We start from the raw sequence: 26997 nt of genomic DNA on the forward strand, positions 1-26997 counted from the left end.
CGTGGTTTTGGGACGTTAAACCCCAGATATTATTATTATTACTTAAACGTACTTACTTACTTTTTAAAGCCACTACATGATTATGAAGCCGGCCGTAGTGATTAATTTCGGGATTAATTTTCACCGCCTGGCCTTCATTAAGGTGCATCTGAATCTAGGGCGCTATCGATTTCGACTTTATACGGAACATGACGGCGACGGCAAACAATTCGCCTAGAGTGTCCGTATAATTGCTTTCTCAGTAAAAAGTAAGGAGGTAAAGTTGAACAGGTGATGTTCCGAGCTTGTTCTTTGGAGCTATATAGTCAGTCTTTAGGTATCATTTTTCTGCCATGAGACATATACGACATGTTTTTCTTGTTGTTATTTCTCCGTTGGCAATATTGCCAAATTCGCATCTTCGTGCTTCAATAGGTGCTGCTCGTAGGGTCAATGATACCGTTATATTAAGTCGTGCGTTAAGGCCTCAAAAAGAATTGTTGTGTTCCTTTGGTGAAGCCTTGCGTGATTTACACGTGCGCTTATATATATATATATATATATATATATATATATATATATATATATATATATATATATATATATATATATATATGGTTTGTAAATACGCTACCGGTCGCCGTTTTTTTCCCTTCGCAATTATCTTCCACATATCGCACAACAGATTCGACTCTTCCGAAAGCGTTGGGAAACTGCCGCGTTGACGCTGTTATCTCTCTCCCGCCGCTCAACAAGTGTTTCGAAGAGATTAGCTCGGCGTTCATTCAGTATCCGTCCGCCTATCACGAGGCAGTCATGTGAATGGGAGAAGCCTGTCTGAACCGTTACATTGTAACTATGCGCGCTTTCGGAATAGAAACCTCAGTGGATAATTTTCATTTTTTTTTTCATTGGTGTTATGTGGGTGTGTGCTGCGATAATCCGTGACTGGTACAACGGACAATGCGTTCAGTATCTCGCATAGCAAGGTCCCCGTTTATTTTCTCTTTTCCCGGTAGGGCAAAATCTCCTGAAGTTTTTTTTTTTCTTGTTGCTAGTTTGTGACGTACTCCTTCGTCTCTTGTACGCCCTTCCGCAAAAGAATACGGGGCGCGAAATTTTTTAGGAAGCTGTATTCCCGCTTTGTCTAGGAACATAAGCTGAAATTGAATATTCCGGCCTGTATTTGTTACTGCTGCCCGAACAGTTGCTCGCTAGATTGGAAACGTAATGCACCAACAGAGCGAGAATTCGCATTTGCAGTGGAGCCCTCGTCCCATAAACTTTTGCAGCCGGGTGTATACTTGTTCCCCCTGATGGCTTTACTGTCATGCGAAGGCAATGTTACTGTTAACCGTAGAGCGAAAATCTCGCTTACTTTTGCAAGAAGCCTGCCAAAATAACTTATCAATGCTCATGGTGTAGGCATACGTGTTTGTTCAACTATTTAACATTTTCCGTGACCTATGCTTCCTTTAACTGCGATTCCATATAATAAGCTTGTCGGCACAGGATAGTTGTCTGGGAATACCTTTCTACTAACGCAGAGACATGGGGCAGGCGTTCGGACTCGGGAAAATTTTATTGAATAAATTGCGTAGCTGGTTTATGTATAGACAATTTTACGTAAGACATGTGGGCGCCGCCACCTTGTGCTGTTAAACGAGTGTTTTCTTCTTCTTGTTCTTTTTTTTTTTGTGTATCGTGACGTGAAATAATAAGGTCATGAAACGTCTAATGCACGAATCCAACCTGTTTCATGCGTATGCGTTTACCATATAACACTGTTGTTGTAGTTGTTAAAGAAACGGCAAGACTATACAGTTGAGTATGGCAGCACAGAAACCCGTCCGTAAAAATAGTCAATACCGGTCCTGACTCTGGCGTATAGAAGTCTGCCGTAAAGTTCCCCTGGGCATATATATATACGCGTGCTGTCCTAAAGGTTTACTGCGAACTAAGCTTACTTAACCTAATTCGCTTCCCCAGCCCTCCTGACTTCATTTGAGGAATACCTTAACTACCGCCCGACAGCCTTAAGATACGATTCCGAGGCTTCTGTGAATTGTACTTCTAGTTTTCTTGCGTGCAGTTCGTGGGTGCGACGATTGCTCACGTTCGCTCGTCGCATCTCCTCACTGGTTTCTCCCACGCAGCGCAGCGCGTGTGTCTCATTTTACCTCGTGTTTTATTTTTTATTTTCCCGGCCTCAGTGCACCGTTTCAAACCGTCCTGTGTATACAGGCGCGTGCGCTGGCGGGCCGTTATGCAAATGTCAGCGAGCGTATAAACAAATTCCGGTTCGCTCAAATAAACTTTAGCCGCGCCTCTGTAGCGTAGCTATACGGACGCCGTCTAGGTCGCAAGCTTGTTTGAAATAGCGCTGTTCCGCGGTGTTATTTTATGGCGGCAATTGCGAAACTACGGCCGCCGTGTAGAATCCGGCCGTTTCCTGCGACCTGTGGGCGCGCACGCCCTCAGATACGCATTTGTCACTTTGACATTTTAACTGGCGACGCGCCGCTAGTTTTCCGATAGTTAGCACTATTGCGTTTATACAGGTGGCGGTCTCTGGTATCGTTATCTCTTCGTTGGTTTCAGTTTGTGGTTACGGTCGCTGGTTTCAGTTTGTAGTTACGGTTTTGTGAACATCACAAAATCGCAAAGCATGGGTTATGCATACGGGCTTTAAATTTGAGCTCGTATTTCTGAAAAAACAAACAAAAAAGAAAAACCGGGTAGGCATACCGCAGGCACACTTAATTAAAAAAAAAAACGGCGTATTTTTAGAGCTTCAACAGAAATCATGAAGTAACATTTCGTGGACTGGACCGTTTTTTTTTTTTGCCACAAAAGGCGGATCGTGTAATAGCGTGCACAAAAACAGTACGTAGGCGTGGTTTAAGTATGTCAGATTGATATCCAATGTATTCTTAATGACCTAATTTGTGTGTACAGCTTGATGGAAAGGCAGCTTCGTACACACGTAGGTACTTTGGTACCGTCGAACTTATCGTGACCAGGCCTGCTTTTTTGGAGCTACAGGCCTCTGGAAATATTCGTGTGACTTGTGCTCCAACATCGTGTCCCCGTACTCCAAGATCAACGCCCTGTACTCCGACATCATGACCCTTTAATCCGACACAGCACCCTGTACTCCGACATCAGCACCCTGTACTGCACAAAGACAGCACCCCGTACTCCAATGACAACACCCTGTATTCCAATGACAACACCCTGTATTCCAATGACAGCACCCTGTATTCCAATGACAGCACCCTGTATTTCAATGACAGCACCCTGTATTTCAATGACAACACCCTGTATTCCAACATCAACGCAGTATATTCGCAAGCAGTTGCGTCGGAGTTACCACGAAGAGCACGTGTGGCACAGAGATCTCGGGGGCTGTACTGAAGTCGTTAATATATCTAATTATGAGTATTATCCGCCGAAACCACAATTATGGTTATATGCAGTGCAACACTTCCGCGGTACAAAGATTTACAGTTGTATTCGGTCTTTGCGAAAGCATTTGAGAGAGGGACGGGTATTTCTTTTTCATTCCTACGTTTCCTAGAGTTTCAATTACGCAGGATATCGAAGTCAGTAGACAGTCTCATCGAGACAAGTATATGTACGTGTGTTCCCATTATCATATTGCCATGATATCAGGGAGTCGTATTATAGCTAAGCGCCGCATCGCATTCTGTGTTTCCCCTTTCATTTTTGCTTAGCGACCTGAGGTATATAGGTATATGAGGTATAATATGTCTCGTTTTGCACGAGACATATTCCCTGATGTTTGCTCTTTCGCGTAAGGCGCGATTGTAATTGCAAATGCGGAGCAGTTCGCGCTACGCAGACGAATGTGCTGGGACGCATACATGAAAAGTGGGACCATTATCGTCCGCAGAAATTGTTATAGTCAGCGGCCGTATTCTTTTTTCTTTTTTTCCTTCGTTCTCACTCGCAGTAATGGTCTTCCAGCCCTTGACCTTTGACGAAAAGGCGGAACGGAGCCTTGTGTAGTACATAGAGAGCGATGCCGAGATATTCAGTATGTAACCCTGCTTCAAAGTTCTCTCTTTCAGTCACTGAGGCTGCGATCTAAAAGAAAACGACCAGTGACAGAGCTAGTGAATGAATGATTGAATGCATGGCCTGTCGATATAACGTAGCATTAGTTGACTGGATCAGCACATTATCACATCGTGAGGAGTCGCTATACAGTAAGCATATAGGTCAAGGTCGATAGGTGGTCGTTTTAACGTAATTAAGCCCGTATGGTTAATTAAGCAGGAAAACGACGCTGACCACGGTAGAGATAGAAGTTTCGTCTTCCCTGACGCGTGCCTCGTTCACAATCGCAGTCGAAGTCACAATAATGGTAGGCATAAAGAACACATTATAATGTCCTCGATGGTCATTGGTCACCACGCAAGTATGAAAATTATTAAGCGGATGTTGATGGCTAATGCATGACTGATATAAGGGCCGTTCTCCTACTTTGCCTTTGGTTCCATTGTGCGTGTGAGCGTTTCTTAGCGTACGCCCTTCCACCCTTCTCGCCTCGATTAGTGAACGTTAAACGGCGGTGTCCTTACCTACCGTGTTTTCTCGCATTCTACTGGCCTTGGTAAGCACTCGATATCGGCTAAACGAATGCCGATGTCGGATGATATTGTCTAGTGCTGGCTAATTAATTGCTAATGTCGGCTTAAAGGCGGCCGGTGTCAGTGATAGCTTTGGCTGATGATTCATGGTAAGCACTCTTTTTGCTTCATGCCAACCAGTGTAGGCTATCCGCTGTTTGAAACTTTGTCTCTACGCAGTTTCAATCCGCCGTCGCCAATGCATAAACAACCTCGTCTCTTTCCTGTATTTTTTTTTCTACTGCTATCTTTTCAAACGCACTGACCCGCACGCCGCTTTTTTCTATTCAGTGAGCTGGTGACCAGATTCTCGGCATGTCTTTGTAGCAGCATGTTGCCCCCGTCGTCCCAGTTTCTTTATATCGTCGCCGGGGCTGCAGAGGCGCCGCGCGGTTTCCCGGTTTCCCTGCCACTTGGCATAATTCCACACTCTCTCACACACACGCACACACGTACACACTGCGCTGTTTACGTTCCAGGAGAGGGCAGTGTCTCAAAGAGGAACGAAGGGGGTTTGTTGCGCATCTCCTGCCCAGCTATAGCGCGTACGCTGCACAATTAGAACGGGCAAGCACGTGACAAGCACGACCTGCGGGCGTGCTGCTGCTGCTGCTGCATTGTTCTTGTCTCTTCTTTTTTTTTTTTCCGGGACCGCTCACAACACGCGCACAGCCTGTCCTCCCTTCCCCTCCGCTGGCTCATTTATAAATTCGGGACGCTCGCCAGATTTTGCGGCGCCGGCTGTCGTTGATCGGTTACGCGCTGTGACGGATGGCGTTGCATACATGTAGTGTATGCTATGTAAAGAACAAGGCACGTTCACATCGGTCGCGGTGATTTTATGGAGGCAATGCCTCGCTTTGCCCCTTCCGCCTGCATTCTGTAACGAGGTATACGTTTATAGTATAGGGTTCAGAAGGGGGGACGTTTTGCCGTGTTTGGAATTCATCGTACTTCAAAAAACCGTATACATATAGTACGCTAAGCGAACACGAGACGAGATGCTGTCTTCATCTTGTCTCGTGTCCGTTTAGTGCGCTATGGTTTCTGAAGTACGCTTGTAAGGTTCATTGGCGTGGCCAGCGGGACGGGTGGTTCAAACCCCCCGGAATTTTCAATTTTGCATGTACATACATACACGCACACATACAAACGCAGGCACGAACATAAAAGATGGTTGACGCCCCCCCCCCCCCCCCCCCCGAAAAAAAGTCTGGCTACGCCCCTGTAGGGTTTCCTGCCAGGGGCGTGCTGCTGTGCACTTGCATTGCACGTGCGTGTAGGTATGTCCTTGCGGTCATGCTTGCTGTTTGTGGCCCGGTATACAAGGCCACGTTGTTCTGGCAATGAAATGTTGATAGGTCGCGCTCCGTGCGCGTCGCTGTGTTCCTTCCTTGTCTCTGTCCTTTACGCGCGCCACTGCATGCATCAAAGGTGCAATGATAGTTCCTGATCGAACACAACTACCGTGTTTACTCGCATGCTATGAGCGCTGTCTTACTTTATTACGTGATGCTTTAATTATACGGCGAATGCTGGCTAAATTATTGCTAAAATATGTTGGCTTGTTTTGCCTTATCTTGGCAAAATAGCGGTAGTGGTTTCTGTTGTCTGAATGATTGCTGTAATGTTTGCTAGTGTTGCCTAACCTGCGGCACCGTTGTCTTAATTCCATCTCGTTCCAGTGATTGAGTTGTCTCTTTCTTTTCCTGGCCGCGATTGAGATCGCAGGCGCCATCGCGTCGCCCAAGCATTCATTGTATTAGGCCAGATTGCGGTTGTGCAACATTTCTGCGTGTGACGCATTTAAGGTGGCAACGGGGCGTTGCGAAGTCGCTTGCGATTGTGTCGTGTGCGAGTTATTTTCAAAGCTTCTGCTGGCGACTGAAACAAAAGAGAACACACACACAGCGAGCACGCTGTGGCTCCTAGCGGCTTCCTACAGCTATTGTGTGGCATTCTTAGGATGACCACGGACGTAGGCGTGCGCAGGGAGGTGGGGAAGGGGGGGGGGGGGGGGCAGGGGGCCGGCCGACCCCCCTAGTCACGTAAGAGGAGGGGGGGGGCGCAAAGTCTGCCCCATACGTTGACTTATAGGAAGGGGGGGCGCTGCGATGAACCTTCGCCCCCCCCCCCCCCGAAGGGGAAACCCTGCGCACGCCTATGACCACAGAGGTCACCGGTTCGACTCCCTGCTTCCAACGGATCGCAGCTGTCCCATTAAATCCGCGAGAACCTCGTTCGGTTTGTCCGCAATTGATGAAATAAATTCAGGAGCAGGGGCTCAGCCGCCATGGCGGTCTTGCTGCGGATGCCACCAGAGGTTCGACTCCCAGTGGATGCGAAATGCAGGACTTGCCTCCTCTTCAACGCACTGACGCAACACGAGAGTCGTTGGACACGTTGAACGCTGCCAATCCAATTAAACTCGCATTTTGTTGTATGTATGATACGGTATAGATTGGCGCCACTTTCTCGGTCTCCGTGCGCGCGCGCCTGTGTGTGTGTGTGTGTGTGTGCGTGCGTGCGTGCGTGCGTGCGTGTGTGTGTGTGTGTGTGTGTGTGTGTGTGTGTGTGTGTGTGTGTGTGTGTGTGTGTGTGTGTGTGTGTGTGTGTCGCGTTCTCTCACGGTCTCGGTCTTTCGCTGTGTACAAAGTAACTTGGTGTTTTCAGAGGCATGAGCTTGTAATGCTCCTGGAATGCGGAACCTCGGCCGCTGTTCGCTTGCTCAAGGTCGAAACGAGGGCCGCGAGGGGTGGGACGCATTACGTCAATCAAGGCACGGTTCCAGCAGCCATTGACTTCGAAGAAGTTTTAAAAAAAAGACAAAAACAATGTAACTAAGCTGTTTAATGACTGCGGAGTTGCTTCTCATTAACTCATCGCCCCATCCTGGATTTCCGCCTCTCCGCATCTATTCTCGTCTGCAGGTAAATCGAATCGCGTTCTCGTTTTTCTGACGTCAGCAGCTACGTAAGAGCAAGTTCGTTACGTCTGTTCGTTTTCCGCTCAAGTTTCGCAGTGACTTCGAAGGTGGTCATGTTGCAAATCGTGCGTCTTCGCCGCACTCTAAAAAAAAAAAAAACTCATCACCCTTAAGGGCGTCCTTTGTCGCATGGGTAACACTTTGCCACTATAAGAAGCATTGCACCAAGGGTACTGACCCGATATTTAGCAGTTGTCTTTTTTTGCGTCAAATGAATGGCAAGGCCTCAAGAGGTGAGAAAATATACTGGTAAGCGTTAATGCGCCCTGAGTAGTGTATCACATGTCTTTAAAATCCAGTTTTGGTTCTTACTGTACCCTGACGTCACGACACGGTATGAGCGTCTCGTCACGTGCTCCCGCAAGATCTCCGTGACGTTTCCAACGTCCCTCCGCGCTCCGTGGCTAAGTTGGTGATGCACGAGCGGCGATATTGTATGTTTTGGTACCTGATGTCATCAACTAGCTATACTGGTGCGTGAAGTCGCCAGAATTGGCACTGTAGCCTGACGTCACGCTATATTTCTATATCAGCACTTGCACCATGGGAAGATTGACTTTCATATCAGAATAAAATATCACCATTTACTGAGCTTCACGCCGCTTTCGGTGTCGGTGTACAGGATATTTGTATAGCGGAGTAAACTCAACTTCGAAAGTTGGTGTAAGTATACCCCTTTAACAACGTACCCGATAGGAAGAGGTGTCGTTTAAAACCTCGCACTCATCGTGACCACCTGGTGCGCATCTAAGCATCTGATAGTAGAAATCGGCAGCGGAAGCTAAGAAGGTTCAAATATTGCTCTTTTCTTGTCGTTTGTCTGACCTGTCTTGATTTTTACCTGCAACGAAAAGGCGGCGAACAAGAAGGTTGGATTTCTGTTTCCCTATACTGTTCGCTCGTACCCATTTGAGCGTAAAAGATGGCGCTGGTTACCACTCGAAGGTAGAGTTACTGTATATGCTACCTTTAGGTAGCAGAGTTGCGCATCTGTCTTCCAAACGCCGCTAGCAACCATGCATTGCGGAGAAGCTGACGCTCGGGCCAATTTTTCTGTTTTTGGACGCCGCCGCTGTAGCGAGCTGAATTAACACTAGTCATCGATAATCAATGTTTATCGCTGGTCTTAGACACGCCGGACATGTTAATTGCCGACACGATAGGCATGTCACCTGCACAAACGGAGTGCTACTTCACCGCATAGCTGTGGTTGCTAGCCGGACCTATGCGCAACTCTGCTACCTAAAGGTAGCATATACAGTAACTCTACTCGAAGGAAGAAGGAAAGACTATGATAACTATAAGGGCAGCGCTTCAGCCATTTGGAGCTCCTCTAGACACTGGCGCCAGAGTTTCTTGCAGCAATTTCTTTGTAGGAGGCTCTGTTGTCGGATGGCTCCCCGTGCGCAGCGCTTTGTTTTAGACTCGCGTTCTTGGCCGAAACTCCCGACGCTGTCGACTCGCCGCTGATGTAGGCAGCATGCTGTGGGCTTTGTTTTTGTCATTCGCTTCTCTCTCTATTGGACGTGACATCGCGACACTTGTCATTGCTGTGATGAGAGGAGGAGGAGGAGGAGGAGGAACGTTAGCCAGCTTCTGAGGGAAATGTGTAACACCTGCGCGTCAATCAATCATTCAGTCATTCAGTCGGACGACGTGTTACAAAGATAGCAGCATGGTCCTGACTGCAGGATCGAAACCCGTTGTGAACTATTTTGGGGGGAACGTGTCGCGAATGACATCGAAACCTGGAAGCCCGTTGGAAGCGGAAAAGTTATGGAAACTTGTTGCAAAACCCGTTGGGGCACTTAATGGAAATCCAAAGTAAGTTCGCTGACATGTTTGTACGTAACCGGTATCCGAGTCTTCTATATAGACATTTTTTAATGCCCGCGGTGGCTAGGAATCCTGTCGCGGACAGTTTCTTCTTTTTTTTTTTTTTTGAGTTTCGAGTGCTGGGAAGAGCCACGCGTCTAGCATACGCCCCGGGTCACGGACACGGACATACGCCCCGGGTCACGGACATACGCCCCGGGTCACGTCACGGACACGGGGGGGGGGGGGGGGGCGTGTCCGTGACGTTGGAACCCTGACTGAAACTGCCACTGAAAATGCCCGCCTGACTGAAACCGCTACTGTTCTCCCCTCCGAAGTGGGCCATAAAACGGGGGACAAGTGCACCAGTGTCGGTGGTTGTTTTTGTGTGTGTGTGTGTGTGTGTGTGTGTGTGTGTGTGTGTGTGTGTGTGTGTGTGTGTGTGTGTGTGTGTGTGTGTGTGTGTGTGTGTGGTGCAAGGAGGAAAGTCCGGCGGACCCGGGAAAACATCAGTCGCCAGCGAACCTTTTGAGCTGCATGGACGTTTCCTATTTTGGTGTATCAGTAAATAAGTTCGTTTTGTTTTAATCACTGGCTTTGTTTCACTTTTGGGTGTTCCACGACTAGAGCAATCGAGTCATAGAGACACTACAAATCCCATTGGAGACAGCACACCTTGACTCTCCGCGGCCTTGACAATGTGTCCACTTAGTGAAGAGCTATTCACTGGATGCAGTGACCAGCACCATGACCACATCGCCTGCATCCTTGGACGTTCCCAAGGACGGAGGATCAAGGAGAAATTATTAAAAAAAAGGATAATTCGGCCAGTTTCACGATGTGAAACCTGTGATCATGATAATACTTGAAATGATGATTTTGACTTTTATTAACAGCGGAGGTGTTGAAGCCGAGCATTACTCCGTGACGCGTGAACATAAATGACCATCATCATGAATCGGCACGCGTCCTCCTCTTCATCATCTGCTTCGCTTCCAAAACACGTGCGCTGATTTGTTCCGCGTCAGCTGCGATAACTCTGATGGGCGAGAGAAAGAGTACGGAGGAGAGAAAGAGAGAGAGAAGTAAATAGATAGAAATAAAGAGAAAGAGAGAAAAATCTCGGCGAAAAAAAACATCTTGGCGAGGCGGTAGTTGAACCCGCGTACCCACGATCAGAAGGCGAGCATCTTAACCACTCGGCTATCCAGGCAGGCACGCTAGCAGAGCATAGCGTAGCCTTGCATAGCATAGTAAAGCAATGGGGTGGGATAGGGAAGTGAGGGAAAGGGGAGGGGAGAGCGTAAAGCATTGCATAGAAGGAATGAGAAAGAGAGAAACAGAGAAAGAAAGGTAGGAAAATAAAGAGAAAGAAAGAAATAGAAATGAGCGCACAAAACAGACGTAAAGAAACAAATAAAGAGAAAGAAAGATGGCTGCCCAGCTCCGCACTTCGTTCACGCTGGCCACCACTAGGGCGAAGTTGTCTTAATTTTTGTACCGAAAGTCATCATTCACCGTCAACCAGAGGAGGTGTCGGGGAGGGGGGGGGAGGTGTCTAACCCCCCCTCCACCCGGGTATTTTCAATTTTGCATGTGTACATATGTACGCACACATACACACACGCACGAACATACATAAAGGGTGCTTGAACCCCCCCCCCCCTCTCGAAAATAGTTTCTGGCTACGCCCCTGTGCTAGTGTACAAGTACTATACGACGACGACAGCCTCGATTAACGCAGCCCTCGCTGTAAAAATTAAAGTTGCCGAAATAACTGGGAGACGAACGCACGTCTTCGCATATCGTGTGCGATGTTGTTACCCTTGAGCTCTCAGGGCGTCGCTTACTAAATCACATCCTCGTGTACTATTGGTAGGTACACGCTTTCATCGTCTAGCAAAAGGGCATCCATCTCGCGGTGTTCCCAGCAACCGCCGGTGGAGCAAATAGCGCCAGCAGCCACGGTGTGAGCGCGTATTGCGTGATCACTCGCTGAGCACTGCTGTGCACGTATACATACACGTATATAGAAAACGTGTTGGAAACCTGTCGCGAACACGTTGTGCGGCCGCCGTAACGTGTTGGAGCAAGTTTTCGTCTTTTATTCAGAACCACATCGTATATATGTATCACGAGTAAGGAAGCTCTATATACCTGAGCGGCCGTGCGTGCGTGGCCTGTCTTGATGCGGACTTGACTCCTTCAAGGAGAATAATTAATAATTAACCGTCGTGCGCTCGAGCAAACGAGCTTTCCAGCCGGGATAAAGGGGGTCGTTAGCTACCTATTGCAACAGAAAAAAAAAAAAAAATAAGATGCAAAGTTTTTGTGTCAGTGCTCCTTTAAGGTTGTCGCAAGATAATGAAAGTTGTAAAATGTCAAAGCTCTACATTCGTGCCGCGTCAAGAACGACAGAAGCAAGCAGGCGATAAAAACCTTTGTAATAAGTCATTTGCGCATCCTGTTTTCAGAGGAATCTAATCTTTCACGTTGACGTCATCGGTGAAACACTGCCTCGCCCGAAGGGACACGCAGCGACGCTCATTTACACATTTTGCCAGTTGTCGGAATAGGAGCTTGTAGTAAACCGACGCAGTACATTTCACCTCGCGGGCGAGAAAAAAAAAAGAAAAAGAAATATCAGTAATTGAAGAAGCTGCGGCCCGGAAATAACTCTGTAAAGAAAAGTTAAGGCACCAAGGTCAGATTCATTTTTTGGGTTTATGTTACTACTTCTTCTTTCCTTTCTTGTTTTCTTTTTTCTTTTTTTTTTCTTTTTTTGATCACGCAGACGAGTTCCCGCGCCACGCTTGGCAGCTCTTACAGGTACTATGGAGGCACTAAGTACCGTATAAACGTGCATATGGGGAGCAATCTAAAGAAAGCGAAAGTTAACGCAAGTGCTGCTTTCATTTCAGACTGCAAGTAACAATAATAATGATTGTTGAGGTTTTACGTGCCAAAACTACGGTCAGCAGGCAAACACGGTACACGTTAACCACTAGACCACCGTGGCGTATAGACTCTCTCTCTCTCTCTGTGTGTGTGTGTGTGTGTGTGTGTGTGTGTGTGTGTGTGTGTGTGTGTGCGCGCGCGCGCGCGTGTGTGTGGAGAGAGCGCAGATTCATGTGTAGCTCTAAATGAAATTCTGAGGTTTTTTATGTGCAAAATCGCGATCGTTTTAGGTATTAGCGTAGGCAAAATGCACGATGGCGCCACGTGGGCTGCAAGCCTGTCGGCTTCGCTTGGTTGCTGCCCTAAACAATTTCCGCGATAAATGTTTTATTCATTCATTCTCCTTAGGGAACTAAAGATATCTCTAAAAATAAAATAAAAAATACTTCCAGTCACTTGATGATCACATGCACACAGCTTTATTCAGTATACACGCTGCATGGGCTGCGTGCTGAATGCCGACGCTGCAGTCCGAAGCGAAGTAACTGGCTTATCACTGCGTGCGGTGCGAAATTATTTCTCTAAATCGCGGCATTCTTTTGTGCAGTGTGGCTGAGCTCTACCTTAATTTTTCGTGCTGCGCTCTGCTGCCGATGGCGCTTCTAAAAATCGCTCGGTATCAGCTGTTTTGGCCTGAGCGATATGTTCCGAGCGGCTTCCACGATATCGACCAGAATACTTATATTTCTCGTGCATTTTTTTTTCTATTGTGGAAAGACAGTAAAAGAATGAGGACGTGGACTTAATTCTTTGTTTTAATCATTGACTGATACGGCTAGCACACTGCGGACGCGTTAAATGCTCGGGTGTGTGCACGATATGCGCGCTGACGTATGCACTGCTGCGTAGCACCGTTGGCACGTCGATTGTGGGGGGCCGCGACGTGACCTCAAAAAGAGAGAAAGAAGGAAAGAGAAATAAAGAAAACGATGAGGCTATACGTATGCTGCCACGCCTCCGTACTTCATGCTGCGGGGGCGAGGAATTTCATTATGCGATATAGGTTGGCGTGCGCTTTTCCTTTTCTGCTGCACTGGCGTTTCCTATATGATGACAGATAACGCTCGCACAGTGTACGGTTCATTGTCATAACCTTTTTTTTAATGCGTAAGCGTTTCTATCTCGACTCAATAATAATAATAATAATAATAATAATAATAATAATAATAATAATAATAATAATAATAATTGGTGGGGTTTAACGTCCCGAAAACCACGATATGATTATGAGGGACGCTGTAGTGGAGGGCTTGGGAAATTTCAACCACCCGGGGTTCTTGAACGTGCGCCTGAATCGTAAGCACACGGGCCTCCAGCATTTTCGCCTTCATCGAAAATGCAGCCGCCGCGGTCGGGATTCGATCCCGCGACTTTTGGGTCAGCAGTCGAGCACCATAACCAGTTGACCACCGTGGAAGGTGAGAGACGAGACACAGGCACGTATTCACAAGCCTATAGCTTATCCTTATCTCGTTTTTTTTTTTTTTTTCTTACCGGTTTTGTGCCTTTAGTGCGTTTTATAAACAAAGTAGGGCGGTATTCACAAACCATTGTGGTTTTACCCTGTTGCCGTTTTTGTGCCCTTATAACGTACGTAGAGTGTACAAAAACTTAATGCAAATACCAGATAACGAAAGGTTGGTTTGTGAATACAGGCTGACGACGCTGCCTCCCGTTGCCGCGTGGTGTGATGTCGAATAGAGCGTCACTATAGATAACGTTGGTTGAGTATGTGCGAGTTGTGGTATGCTTGCGCATACCCGCATACCGTGTGTAATGGAGCGCTGCGCATCCCTCACAGTTGCACGGGCACGATTTTGTGAACACGAGAGAGGGTTTCCTGAGTGGATACATACTTGTTTACTCGGCTCTCAATAGCGCTGCAACCGCTGCGCTTATCGGCATTGACGCAACTGGTGCGGACGATAAGGTGGCAAAGGGATGCGCATCTTCCTATCGCGCATCTTTATCGGTTCGTCCACGCGCGCGGCTTATCGTCTGGACATCCCTCTGTACATTCCTCTGAGCGCAGTTGGGAGATGTCGGATTCCTCCCTCGGACAAGATGCTCGGATGATAACGACGGACTGAAGGTGTCGCAGCGTGACATATGAGAAAGAGTGTAGCAGAGATAAAACCGGCGCTCCTTGTCGCGGAGCGTCATGCGTGGGCATCTGTGGTCCGATCGCGTCTGGACGAGGGCGTATACTGGATGATCAGCTGATCGCTTGCTGCAATGCCGCGCAGGGACCTTCGATGGTATAATCTGAATCGCACTTGTATAGAGCGGCTATAGTCAGCCACTTCAGGCGCCGTTGTTTGCAAAAAAAAAAAAAAGAAAAGAAAAAGAAAAATATGCAGATCCCGACGCCGTAATGATAACAAACAGTCATCCGCCGCGGTGATCTGGTGGTTATGGTGCTGGACTGCTGACTCGAAGGTTGCGGGATCGAATCCCGGCAGCGGCGGCCGCATTTCGATGGAGGCGGATGCTAGAGGCCCGTGGACTTAGATTTAGCTGCACAAGACCCCCAGGTAGTCGAAATTTCCGGAGCCCTTCACTACGGCGTCCCCCATAGTCATATCGTGGTTTTCGGACGTAAAACCCCGACAATTATTATTACTACTAAACATAGTCGTACAGCATCCAAGGTCCTTCAAGCACGAACGGGAGCTTGTAGCTAACGCGACGTAGCAGCTGTGCACGGCGCCAGCGTCTACAGCCACGCGCTCGAGCGCTCTAAAAGTCTGAGTCAGTCTGCACACAGTGGACTTCGATTCACACTTAGCGATGATAGCGGGTTGACGTGACTAGCTCTTCAGACTGTAGGCGGGCGAAGGGTTCAACGTTAGCGGGGGGGGGCGGGGGGGGGGGGCACGTTTCACAGTAGCGCTCCAGCAGTCCCCTCCCCCTCATTCCCCTGCTTTTCCCTCCCCACTGAGTCCCTTGCGGTCAAAACGCAGCGCCAGATTGAGGTATTAGGGGGCCGGCGCCTACGCATGCCTGTGCTTTGGACTGTGTCAGAGAGGCGAAAAAAAAAAAATTGGCATTCGCAACGCCGATTACAACAAACGCTCACGTGGGAATCAGTGCACGCCCCGTGACGTCAGTGTGACGTAATAGATCGCAGAGTAGAAGGGTTCCACCTGCTCTTTTGGCAAAAGGCGTACATGTTGTTCGTCGGCCAATTTCCTTTCGCGTTGTGAAATGCTAGGTGAACGTAACTTCAAAGGGCGCTAAGAACGTAACTTCAAAGGGGTTACAAGGCCATGAACTGCACCGCAAGTCGTCTTGTACTCGTAAATGATTGCTTCATAACCTCCTGCTCCTTTCGGGCTTAAAGAAAAATAGCAGTGCCTCGGCAAATGCGTTTTTTATCTAGCCTTAGATATATATTTTGTTGTCAAGGTCATCGTGAGGCCCATGCATTGCATTTATATGAAATCGAATGCTCGACCCGGCTTGTAACGAGTACTCAATTGCTGTGGAAGAACAAGGCAATTAAAATATCAAATAGCGTCGAAATGTTAAGTCTCGAAACCAATACCGTCATCAAAATTTCTTCCAACCACGAATGGGTGGCGTGAGAAGCAACCGCGATGGTGATTCGTGAATTACAGTGTATTGTATTCAGGAGAGTGATTAATTAAAAAAAAATAGTATCAATCAACATTTCTTGATTCGTCGAGTGGGTATTTCGATTGATCGCGCACGTCGGCACTTTCCGAGTTAATCGGCTCAAATTCAAATCTGCTGCATATTTAATAGATGTAGTACATAAAGTAGTGTATAGCTATGTGTACTATACATCTATCTGTACATATTTGTAGCTAAGCCCGTAGCACTCGAGGGCTAAAACTGTTCTACTAGTTTTTCTATTATAATTATTTTATTTCATTACCTTAAAGAACCCTGACAGGGTATAACAAAAGTAGTAGTAGTAGTATTTTTTCTACACAGTGTAATAATTTCGTTTTTCAATCTGTGGTTCGTATATGTATTAAAATCACAACTGCAATGTGTACGCCCTGTTGTGGGGCACTGCCCGTGAGGTGCCATATCGCCATGTTTACCACGGTGCTGCTACCGCTCCGACTTTTTACTTTATATTTATTTTCTGCTTTCTTTTTGTATGGGGCTGTGAACTAGTCAAGCTGTTTAACACAGCTTTTTTTTCACAGTCCTTTCTTTCTGTACGACAGAATGGAAAATAAACTTTGACTTTGACTTTGACTTAGTAGTAGTAGTAGTAGTAGTAGTAGTAGTCGTAATGGTTGTGGAAGTGGAAGTCTGCATTTTCTGAATTTTGGCGTTCTTTGGACAGACCGGTCCCTTGCAGCCTTAAACACCAAGTAATATCGTTATAATCACCATAATCCATTTCCTAAAAAAAAAAAAAATCGGGGTAGATTGGCCGCATGAAGCTTTTGCGCTTGTTCCTATTGTTTGTTTATTTTTACGGCGACACTGTCAACCCTGTGTCGTCGTAGGAGTATAGTAGTAGTAGTAGTAGGCCACGCAGGTCACGTGACCAGAGGGTTGGAGTGAACAAAGAAATAAGTAAAACGAAATGATGATGATGCGAAAGATGCTGGTGATAATGTTAAATGATAAATATGATTCTAAGTGATGGTGATTCTAACTCACGATGCTCGAAATGAGATTAAGCGTCTTATTATACCCCCACATACACTGGGGCGCTTACAGCTCCTGTGTCCGACGATTTTCACAGTGTAATCTGCCACGATAGTCTGACAGTGGTTACAATGCTCGACTGCTGACCCGCGGGTCGCGGGATCGAGTCCCAGCCGCGGCGGTCGCATTTCGCTGGAGGCGAAACGCTAGAGGCCCGTGTACTTGGACTGAGGTGCACGTTAAAGAACCCCAGGTGGTCGAAATTCCCGGAGCCCTCCACTACGACGTCCCTCATAATCGTATCGCGGTTTTGGGACGTTAAACCCCGACAATTATGTTTCCACGGCGTGGAACCGGCTGAACTTTTTTTTTTCTTTTCATTAATTTTTGATTCCCCTTTCCGTCTATTTTCATCCGTGTGTATCGAAAGCGCCCGTTCGTCCGATTTTATCTGGTCACGGTGCTCGTGGACGTGGCTATCGCGACTTCTGTGCCTGGCGGTGCCTTGGGCAGTGCGTATACGCTGTCCAGGTGCGGTGGCGCCGCATACACGCACGTGAAGCGAGAATGGCTCAACGAACACATTCCGTCGCGACTCGTCGGAACGAGGGATAAGGGGACCTTATCTGGTCGCTTGTGCGCACGCATTGCTCACAGCTAGCGCGCGGGAGCTTGACCACCGCTCGCTACGGTTATTAATAGTCACGAGACTCGCTGTGCACTCGCAGCATGTATGCAACGCAACGCGCTAGGTACGTGTACTACAGCTTGTTGCGCGTGCCTGCGGTTTTAAAAATAAACGTCGTGTACCTGTACCGGGCGCTGGTTCGTTGTATCGGTGTCGGGAGTAGTTTATTATTTTCTCACGACGGGATGCGGTGATGAAAAAGAAAAAAAAAAAAAGAACTGCGATGGTCGGCTTTAGTTCGTTCATATATCTTCGTTGCCATCACTTGTATCAGTGGGGCAAGTCCAGAAAAAAAAAAACGCAAAGGGGACGCAGATCTTACTGTGGTAGCCATTTCGTTTTTATTCGTATAGGTCTTACTTTTAGCGATATAAAATTTCAAGTCATGCTTTGCAATAAAAAGAACGACCATGGGTTCACACCTCTCGTAATTGTACTGTGCTGAGTCTTGTCGGAAACCGGTCGAACGGCAATTGCACTTGCAGTACAGTTTTACAGAGCTCAGGGTATTGAACACAGTTGCTACTACAACGTAAACAGACGTTAAAGGAATTTTGAATAAGGAATGTTCTGTACAGTATGAGTAATGGCTGTCTAGGAGATCAAACTATGCATTCGACTACCATAGTCGTCAGGCCATATGATGTTCGAAAGATAGATCTCAAGGGGGGAGCACTTGCAATGGAGTGTGCCCCCCCCCCCCCCCCCCCCACCAGCCTGAACGAAAGAGGTGTCGGGACCCTCTGGACTGCCCCCCCCCCCCCCTCATGATTTACGCCACAGGCTTGTTATTGAGCAGCTAGCCCTGCGGCGTAGAAGCCAATGACACTGCGCTTCTATTAGCACGAAGGTGCGCGGGTTCGATTCCCTGCTCCGGTAGGCGCGTTTCGAGTAAAGCGGAATGCAGAAACGCCCGTCCACTTAGAGTTAGGTGCACGTTAAAGAACCCCAGGTGGTCAGAATTATTGCGGAGTCTCCCCCTCTCCCCTATTATGGCTTGCCTCGCGATCATATCGTGGGTCTTGCAAACGGAACACCGCAATTCAATTTTTCTTAAACTTCCATTTCCCAAAGTTTTGCTCCCAGGCTTCAACGTCGGTACGTAATAATAGTTGTTTAGGTTGAACGTCCCGTGGCGGGTAACGCTGGTACGTCAGTGCTCGTCACGTCCACGAGCTGTTTCGTATTTGGGGCGTTGTCGCGCCGAAGTGACTTCAAAAACGCGTCATGTTGAAGCTATAGGTTGTTTTATGGAATGCAATGTTGTTCACAAACCATAAGCTATTCCGTAGGAAACGCAGTCAAAACTTTAGGGAACCAGATTCATCTTGTGCACTGTATCGTCGAAATCCACCACACTGCGTGTCGTAGTGCGGCCGTGTAAAAGAAACTCTAACGCACATACTTTAGAAGTTGCGTAAGAACTTCCACGCGCTTCTCGCGCATTATTGAATAACACTTAGCAATATAGGCGTGCGTAGGGTTCCCCATTAGGGCAAAGCCTCGCTGCAGCCCCCCTCCCCCTTTGGTCGAGTCAAAAGGACAACATGCTTCGCAATGGATGAAAAGAAAATGAAAAAAAAAAGTGACGCGATAACATGTTTCTCACAATGGCCTGCCTTTGGTCCCTGGCTTTCCGAAGTAAAGATGGGAAGCAAGCAGTTCTTAGAATGCATTGTCAGGGGTCTTCGACCGCCGTTATCGTCAAAAACTTGTTTGGCCATAACTGAATAAACGTATGGGGCATACTTTGCGCCCCCCAGGTGTTAAGGGGGGCGTACCCACGAAATGAGATTTGCCGAGACTTCGGGTATTGCGCCCGGTAGCTTTTAATCGAAGCGCGCTTGTTCGGCGCAGACCGGCCTGCTCACGGAGGAGGTTCAAAAACAGAACGTCACCTGTAGTACTAAAACCCACCGTGCGCTCTGACGTTCTGATCACGTGTTGGGCCGACACGGTGGGCTTCAATCGCGTGACGTAATGCTCCCTCCTTTTAACGCGATAGCGTTAAAGAGCTCGTATCGCAGAAATTCCGCCGTCGGCGTCGGTGTCGTTGGTTGTGAGCGAAAAATCATCTTGTCCGTGACCGAAAAATCGAAAAAGCTGCAAATAACATAAATAATAAAAATGTTGGGCCCGAGTGAGAATCGAACCCAGGCAATTTTTCTAGAGGGTGTTGACCCAGGCCGTCTGCGTGGCAAGCAGGTGTTCTACCACACAGCCACGCCTCTGCTTGGAGCTGCACTGAAAGTAACTTTCATGCTTCCCAAAAATACGCGTCCTGTATACAGGTGTCACAGTACGAGATGTAATATCGCAGTAATATTGCGTGGTGCAAGCGTACATTTCCATCGGGCGTCACACCATGGCAATATCATAACGACTTGGTGGTTTAAAGACAGCCACCCATTACAAAAGGCGCACACATTACTGCGCGTATTCCGTTAAGACCACGTAGTGGGTGCATCGCAACTTCGAAAAACTTTCTCACGCATAATTGCTCCTGGTTGAAAGCATGCTACCCATTACACAAGTCACACACCTTAGTGCGCGCATTCTGTTCTCGTAGTGTTCGAACTGCGCGCTAGGAACAGAATATCGCTATCGCGTTCAACTCTTAAAGGCGAAGCTTAAGCGTCCCCCAATTTTCTTTCTCCTTCCTCCATGGCTGGGCTTCAAGACTGTCACGTGACGCACCCTCCTAGTTTTCTTTGTTTTCTTCCCCCCCCCCCCCCCTCTCACAGTGCGCAGCCATGCTGGTATGTGCGAGCGCTCTGGAGGGTAACGCAGTGTATACGTTCTGTTGAAGACAATCGCATGCCGCATATTCTCTTTGTTTTTGTTTTTTATGTGTGTATACTGCATGCTTCAATGTTCTGTATAGCATCAGCACAGCCGCGTATGAGATCCCTTGCCGACGCAATGCACGGAGGTAGGGCCCGCCACACCTCCGCATCTGTTACGGTGAGCAACACGGCCGATAAGGAAGGGACGATAACGCGAGGCACTTATTATATGCCCCGCCAGATAAGGTTTCGGACGTCCCGAGAGAGGTAAACCATGCACACTGCGGTGCGTCGGAGCGTGGTGATGAACATTGCGTCAACGCCGCAGGTGCTTTCGTGTCCGTGATGTGGAGGGGAGGGGGGTACAGACGCGCAATAATGATGTTACATTTAGGCGTAATTGCGTCATTCAGCGACAGTCGTCATAAATATTGCGAGGATGTCTTTCAAATATACACTGATGATTTACGTAAAAAAGGCACTAAAGAGAAAAACGTTTTTTTTTCTCGTATTAGCAAATTAGAATTTCGCAATACCAAAATCGTCACTCTCAACGCGACAAGACGCTTGGTAAGCGACGAAACGTGCAAGAATAAAATTCAAATGGTGAAAATGAAAAATGAAATGTTCAACTTCAGTTTCTCTTCTCGTAGTTAACCCATGTTGTCGAAATTAATGACAATAGAGTTCTGAAAAAGTAAATTATCTGTCTAAACCGATTTAATGTTTCACTTTAATGTCCCCTTAAGTTATGCCCCCGCTTCACTCTTCGAGCGCCGCCGCGTGCCACCGCCGTTGACCAGTGGCGTTCCACTGCTGTTGTGGGTTCGATTCCCTGCGACACCATTTGCAATTGGGGCGTGTACCCCCTTCGGGTAATGTTTAGTCGTTGTGTTTGCGAAGTTTTCATACTAGCGGGATCAGCGAATAATAAAGCAGTTGTTGAAAGTTAGCGCTGTGTTGCGTCGAGCGTGTCTTTCTTTTTGTCCTTCTCCTTAGCCTGCGCTACCGTCAAGTATTATGCATTACCAACAAACCCATATTGCCACTCTCGCCGAACAAAACCTCCCACGCTGCTGCTCTTGATCAGTAATCACTGCAAATACGAGGTACTAAAGTGGGGCTGTGCATGCCTATGGTCAGAAGGAAGAACTGCCTTCCATAGTCACACGCGCCGACGATGCCGCAGAGCCGCGGAATGCGGCGCGGAAATGAACAAAACGAATGCAGCTCGGGAACGTCCGCATGGCTGATGCCTCCGCCTCGCCACTACTTGGCGCATATTCGGTTACCGTCTTTCTCCTCGGGGCCGCGTAGCACGCGCGCACGTTAACTAATCTGCGTGCGCGTTTGCTGCGCGTTCCTTCGTCGTAGACAGGGGCAGCGGTGAATTCAGTCGCACGTACCTTTTCCCGGCGGCGGCGGCGCGACGGCGCGCCGCGGTCATCGACTGGCAACGGCACGTTTGCCTTTTTTTTTTTTGTCATTTTCCTTCCGCCTCGGCGATTAGCGGCGATTTCGCCGTGAGCACAGTGTATCTCGATCTCCTCCTGCCAGCCAGCTGCGCAAAGCCCCAAGTGTTATTGACGTGTCTGGGTTGCAAATCCGGCGACACGTGGGCTCTTTGAGCCGGACGGCGGCGGGGTAGGTCGGGGCTATAAAGGGGGTCTGAACAGAAGGGTTGTTTGTTCGTTTGCTTCGTTTGTTTGCATCTATTTCGCCGCTAAAGACGCGTGTGTCCGTTAATAGTGAAGCCCAGTGGCTGGCCTTCCTGCGCCAGACACATAGGCGTACCCAAGGGGTTGCCCCCCCCCCCCCCCCGCCGCATTCATGTTTTTTTTTTTTTTTGCATCCGTTGCGATACACGTTTTCTTGCGGACTTTATTAATGGAGGGATGTGCTGTGGTGAAACTTTGCCCCCCATAATAAAGAACTCTGCGCCCGCCTATGATCGTTGAGTAGTAAGGATGAGGCCACGATGTCAGCTGCCAGTCAAAATGCAACTTTTTGTGCTCCATAATTTTACGTGTAGCTGACGTACAGGGATGTTGCCAAGGCATATTTACAGTCAGTCTAAATGTGGCAGTGATCGCGATTGGTTAGCCAGGGACGCCACTTTGTCGTTGAGGAAGGGTAAAGAAGTAAGCTCAGTCACCTATGTTAATGGGTACTAAAAGACAATCAATCCAAGGAAAGTACAGGGGACATTATTTGTAGTAATTACGACATAAGTGGGAAGAAATTAAAGTGTACAGAAAGACAAGTTGCCCCCGGCAGGGACTTTCCTTGGCTTGATCATCTGTTAGTTCGCATTAATGTTGTGTCTAACAAGGAAAAAGCAAGCCCTTAAATTTCCCTTCCTTCGCTCAATCACCTATGGTAGCTGGTGAGTGTTACCTTACATACCTTTTGTAGTGTCTCTGTGTGTGCTACGAGGGAAGCAGATGGCTGAGATAAAGCGGCAGCTTTTGTAGAAAATGTTTCGAACTTTTGACGTGCTCCTTCTCCACTGTCTGTAACAAGAGGACCTTCACTGTGACGGCCCACTTCCACCGTAATTGCATTGTCCCAAACGTCGTCTAGTGTGCAAACAGGTGAACGATGCTCAAATGTGTGTAAGATCTAGAGCTTACATTCTTAGAAGGGTAGCGGGTTGGGCTGCTTGATATTTTATACCTAGACGAAAAAAGCGCGAAAAGGAGGGAAAAAGAGGACCTTCTTGACACCTGTACAACTTCATCGTTCATCGTGCAATAAACTCGGTTGGAAGTAAGCACTTGTCTATGTCCTTCTTTTTAAAAGCGGAGCTGGTTAGAGACCCGGCTTGTTGGTCTTTTGCAATATCTGTTGCACGATCACGCTCAAAATCAAGTTGCAAAAACAGGCCTAAAACAAGGCTAACGTTGCTCAAAATTTTTTAGGGTAAGAAGGAGTGATGGGAGGGTGAGGAGGGGAGAGGGGGAAGCATACCATAGCCTTGTGTAGTATAGTATTGCAACTTGAGGAAAAACTGGTATGGAGCAATGAAGACGGGGACGAAGCGAAGACACGAACTGGCAGACACGGGCGCCAGTTCGTGTCTGTCAGTTGTTGTCAGTTCTATCAGTTCTATTCAGTGTTCATAGTAAAAAACAACACGAAAACACAAGGACGAGACAGATGAAACGGGACAGTGTTGTCAGTTGTCAGTGTTGTCAACTAGCTCAGCAACAAGCCCTATAGCTTGCAAGGGGTGGGAAAGGGAAGCGGGGATGAGGAGGAGGGGGCAAAGCAGAGCGCATGGTCTTGGTATAGTACAGTATAGTAAGGGCTGGGAAAGGGCAGAGAAAGTGAGGAGGAGGGCAAGGCCACCAGCTACACCGTTTCCTCAGTCTCTGCATTACTAGTGTGCAACTGCTCCAATTCTTTCGTGCTTTTCTCATCTATGTCTTACATTCTTGTAGCAAGCGCTTCAGGACTAGTGTTATAGAAGGGCTCTTGTGTATTTTGTTTGGAGCAATTAAGGCAGCCTCCCTCTGTCACGCATGCAGGTCCTGCTTGTTTCGAGCAGCAGCGCTCCCGACCGGTGGATCGTGCCGGGCGGTGGCCTGGAACCCAACGAGGAACCCAGCACGGCGGCGATGCGTGAGGTCATGGAGGAGGGCGGTGTGCGCGGGCGTCTCGGACGATGCCTCGGCACCTTCGAGGTTTGCCCACTCTTGCTCACTATCTGACTTGTGCCATCCTGCTAATGTCTTTTCCCATTCCTTGAACATTACCGTATTATGTACCAGTTATATTTTCGGTACACTTCTTAAGGCCAACGATTTTATTGTGACCCTAATGCAAGTCGGAAGGGTTGTGGCTTAGTTTAGTTGGTGTTCATACTCGGTTAGTGGGGAAGACATAACAAAACACAGGTGACGACACAGGCAAGCACGTGTCTTCATTATCACATTTCCTTCATTCCATTTTACATTACACCACTCCTTTAATACCCTACGAGCTGGCGTTCATTTAATGTGGGAACATTTTTAGGGAAAGGTGAAACGAAGGTCAACAACACAATCTTTGCAATATGCTAGATCTTTCAACCATAGTGGCAGTGGTAGTAAGATAGCAATTGTTAGTCCACTCACTTCTTGCTCTCGTCTCAAAATTTTTCTTTCCACAGCCATCACTTATCATGTTGCACTGATGTCACCATAATTCAACACTTCCGCCTTGGCCATGACACTGGGGCAGGCACGTAGCCAGGATTTTTTTGAGGGGGGGGTTCGAGGCCTAATTGTTTGAAAGAAAGTCTTTCCATGGCAAAAAGAAAAAAAGTTGCTCAGGCGGTGGCGTGGCGCCTACTTCAGACACATACGTTCCCTAGTCCGGTAACGATGAACCGCTGCGCGCCGGAACTTTATTCGGACAAGTGTAAATTTTGCAATAATAGGGCGGACTTGAGCCACATGCTCTGGGCGTGCCCGGAGGCTCCCATGAGGGCCGAATTCCCAGACGGGCGTGGGTGGAAGGCCGCGCTCCTCAGCTCCGACTCGCAATTACAAGCACGCTTAGTGCGGCAGGCCGAAGACGCTGCCAGGGCCCACGGGATCATGGCCGACGTCTAGGTTGGGTCCCCCCTTCTGAAAGGGGGGGGGGGGGATCCTTCTGCTAATTAAATAAAGTTCGTTCATCATCATCATCGGGAATATAGAAGGCTGGACGATTTTCGGGGGGGGGGGGGGGGGGCTCATCCTTGCCTACGGACCCCCCCCCCCTTTGCCTACGTGCCTGCAGTGGGGTATTTGTAAAGCCCCTTAAAACCATAGTAAATATACAGTCATGAACAATACAAATGGGAACACTAAAGTTACCGTCAAGTGGCCATATTAGCTAAGCACAGTTGCCAAGAGCGAAAGTGTATGTGCATCGCTGGATGCTCAAGCAGAAAGGTCCCTCTTGCAGATCAACACATCATCAGCAATCGTGTCTTGAACATGAACTCGGTGTTTCCTGTTGTGTTGTTCATGACTGTACATACTATTAATACTAACATGCATGCATGATCACTTTGTAGCCATTCTGGTGATCTCGGTTTATGGCTTGCTTTTGTGTGCCGTAGAATCCTGCAAAAGTGTTTTCACCACCACCAGCACTGACCCTCTCATAATGTGTGGCACTGCTCCCGACCTGTCTTTGTGCTTGCGAAAGTGGTACACTGTAGTGTAGCGCAACTGTGCGGCATGCTATGATTGGCAAACTTACATCGTGCACCGTTTGATGAGGTGTCTGGTGCCACTTGCATTGTGTGCTTTGCCCCTATCTGTTCCTGGAAGGGTCCCCGTAATTCATCTTTAACCTTGTTAAGAAACCAGCACAGTCTCTGGATAATGTAGAAAAATGAAAACGAAAAGTAACGATGATATCTGCAGTATATCTGCAGTAATTAAATGTTCAAGCCAGACATCAAAGTTTCCTGCTATAAATGTTTTCCATGAAAATTGGAGCCAAACTCACATTCAAATGACTGAGCTTGCAGGCTTGCTTATACTACTGCTTGACTTGCTTTGCTTGACTTCCTTTTTTCTTCTTTCAGATCTTTTTTGCTTGCTTTGTTATGCGTAGTGCGTAAAATTGGTTGCCCTTGAATAGCTTTCTTTGACATTTGCTTGCTGTTACAAAAAATGCAAGCAAACCAGAAAGCACAGCCAATTCTGTACCATGCATTGTCTAGTTGAGAAGTGAAGGACGTAGAGACATGATGCACTAGGCTTACTACTTTACAAGGTTTTGTTTGGATTGCCTTTAGGCAATGCGTACATGTTTGTTTTAAGTTCTATTATATGGTTAGTGAGAAATAAGAAAGCCTTGAAGCTGACGAACGTGCAGGTCTTCGGACACACTCATTATCCAAGATTATGAAAATGATGTGAAGTATCCATCTTGTGTGGCTTGTTATGATCGAATTCAGGATTGGCTTGACATCCAATACAGTAATGCAAAAAAATAATCAGTAATTAAATTTTCTATGAAAAAATTCGTGTGCCAAGAGGGACGCGTAGTAGTAGTAGTAGTAGCGGTATCAGAAGCAGTAGTAGGAGCAGGAACAGTAGAATTTTGTGTTTATTCTAATTTTATGCTTTTCATAATCACCGATTAGTAACTATACTGGCTAGCTAGTGATTCATTATGTACACTGTTGTACAGTACAGCGTGAGGCAACGCACCGAGCATAAACCTTAACCACACTCTGGGATGAGTATGTTGCTTTCACAGAAATATACATATTCCCAGAAACTATTTTTTGGAATGGCCTAATGTAAACAGGAATGTAAGGCACGCAGTATTCACTTTGTTCTCCCTCGCAACTCGTCAGTTCCTGTCAGCTGTGGAATTGCCAGAAGCAACACCTTACCTACTTACTTGCTTTTTCTTTCCGTTCTTGTGCATTGCGATGATGGTAATTCATCAGGGCTGGCCCATAACAGAGCTTCCTAAGAACAGTGGATGGATGGATGGGACACG

At 47.5% G+C, this 26997-nt stretch overlaps 1 protein-coding gene across 2 annotated transcripts in view; it reads left to right on the forward strand.

Annotated features, from left to right (window-relative positions):
• Positions 1-26997, forward strand: part of LOC119407080 (diphosphoinositol polyphosphate phosphohydrolase 1) — a 71112-nt gene that overhangs the window by 33922 nt on the left and 10193 nt on the right. For both annotated transcript variants that reach the window (XM_037673914.2, XM_037673915.2), the window contains exon 2: positions 24033-24188. In XM_037673914.2, coding sequence (XP_037529842.1) covers positions 24033-24188 — 156 coding nt within the window. The remainder of the gene's footprint in view (positions 1-24032; positions 24189-26997) is intronic.

This window comes from Rhipicephalus sanguineus, chromosome 10 (genome assembly GCF_013339695.2).
Source record: "Rhipicephalus sanguineus isolate Rsan-2018 chromosome 10, BIME_Rsan_1.4, whole genome shotgun sequence".
Taxonomy (NCBI): Eukaryota; Metazoa; Arthropoda; class Arachnida; order Ixodida; family Ixodidae; genus Rhipicephalus; species Rhipicephalus sanguineus.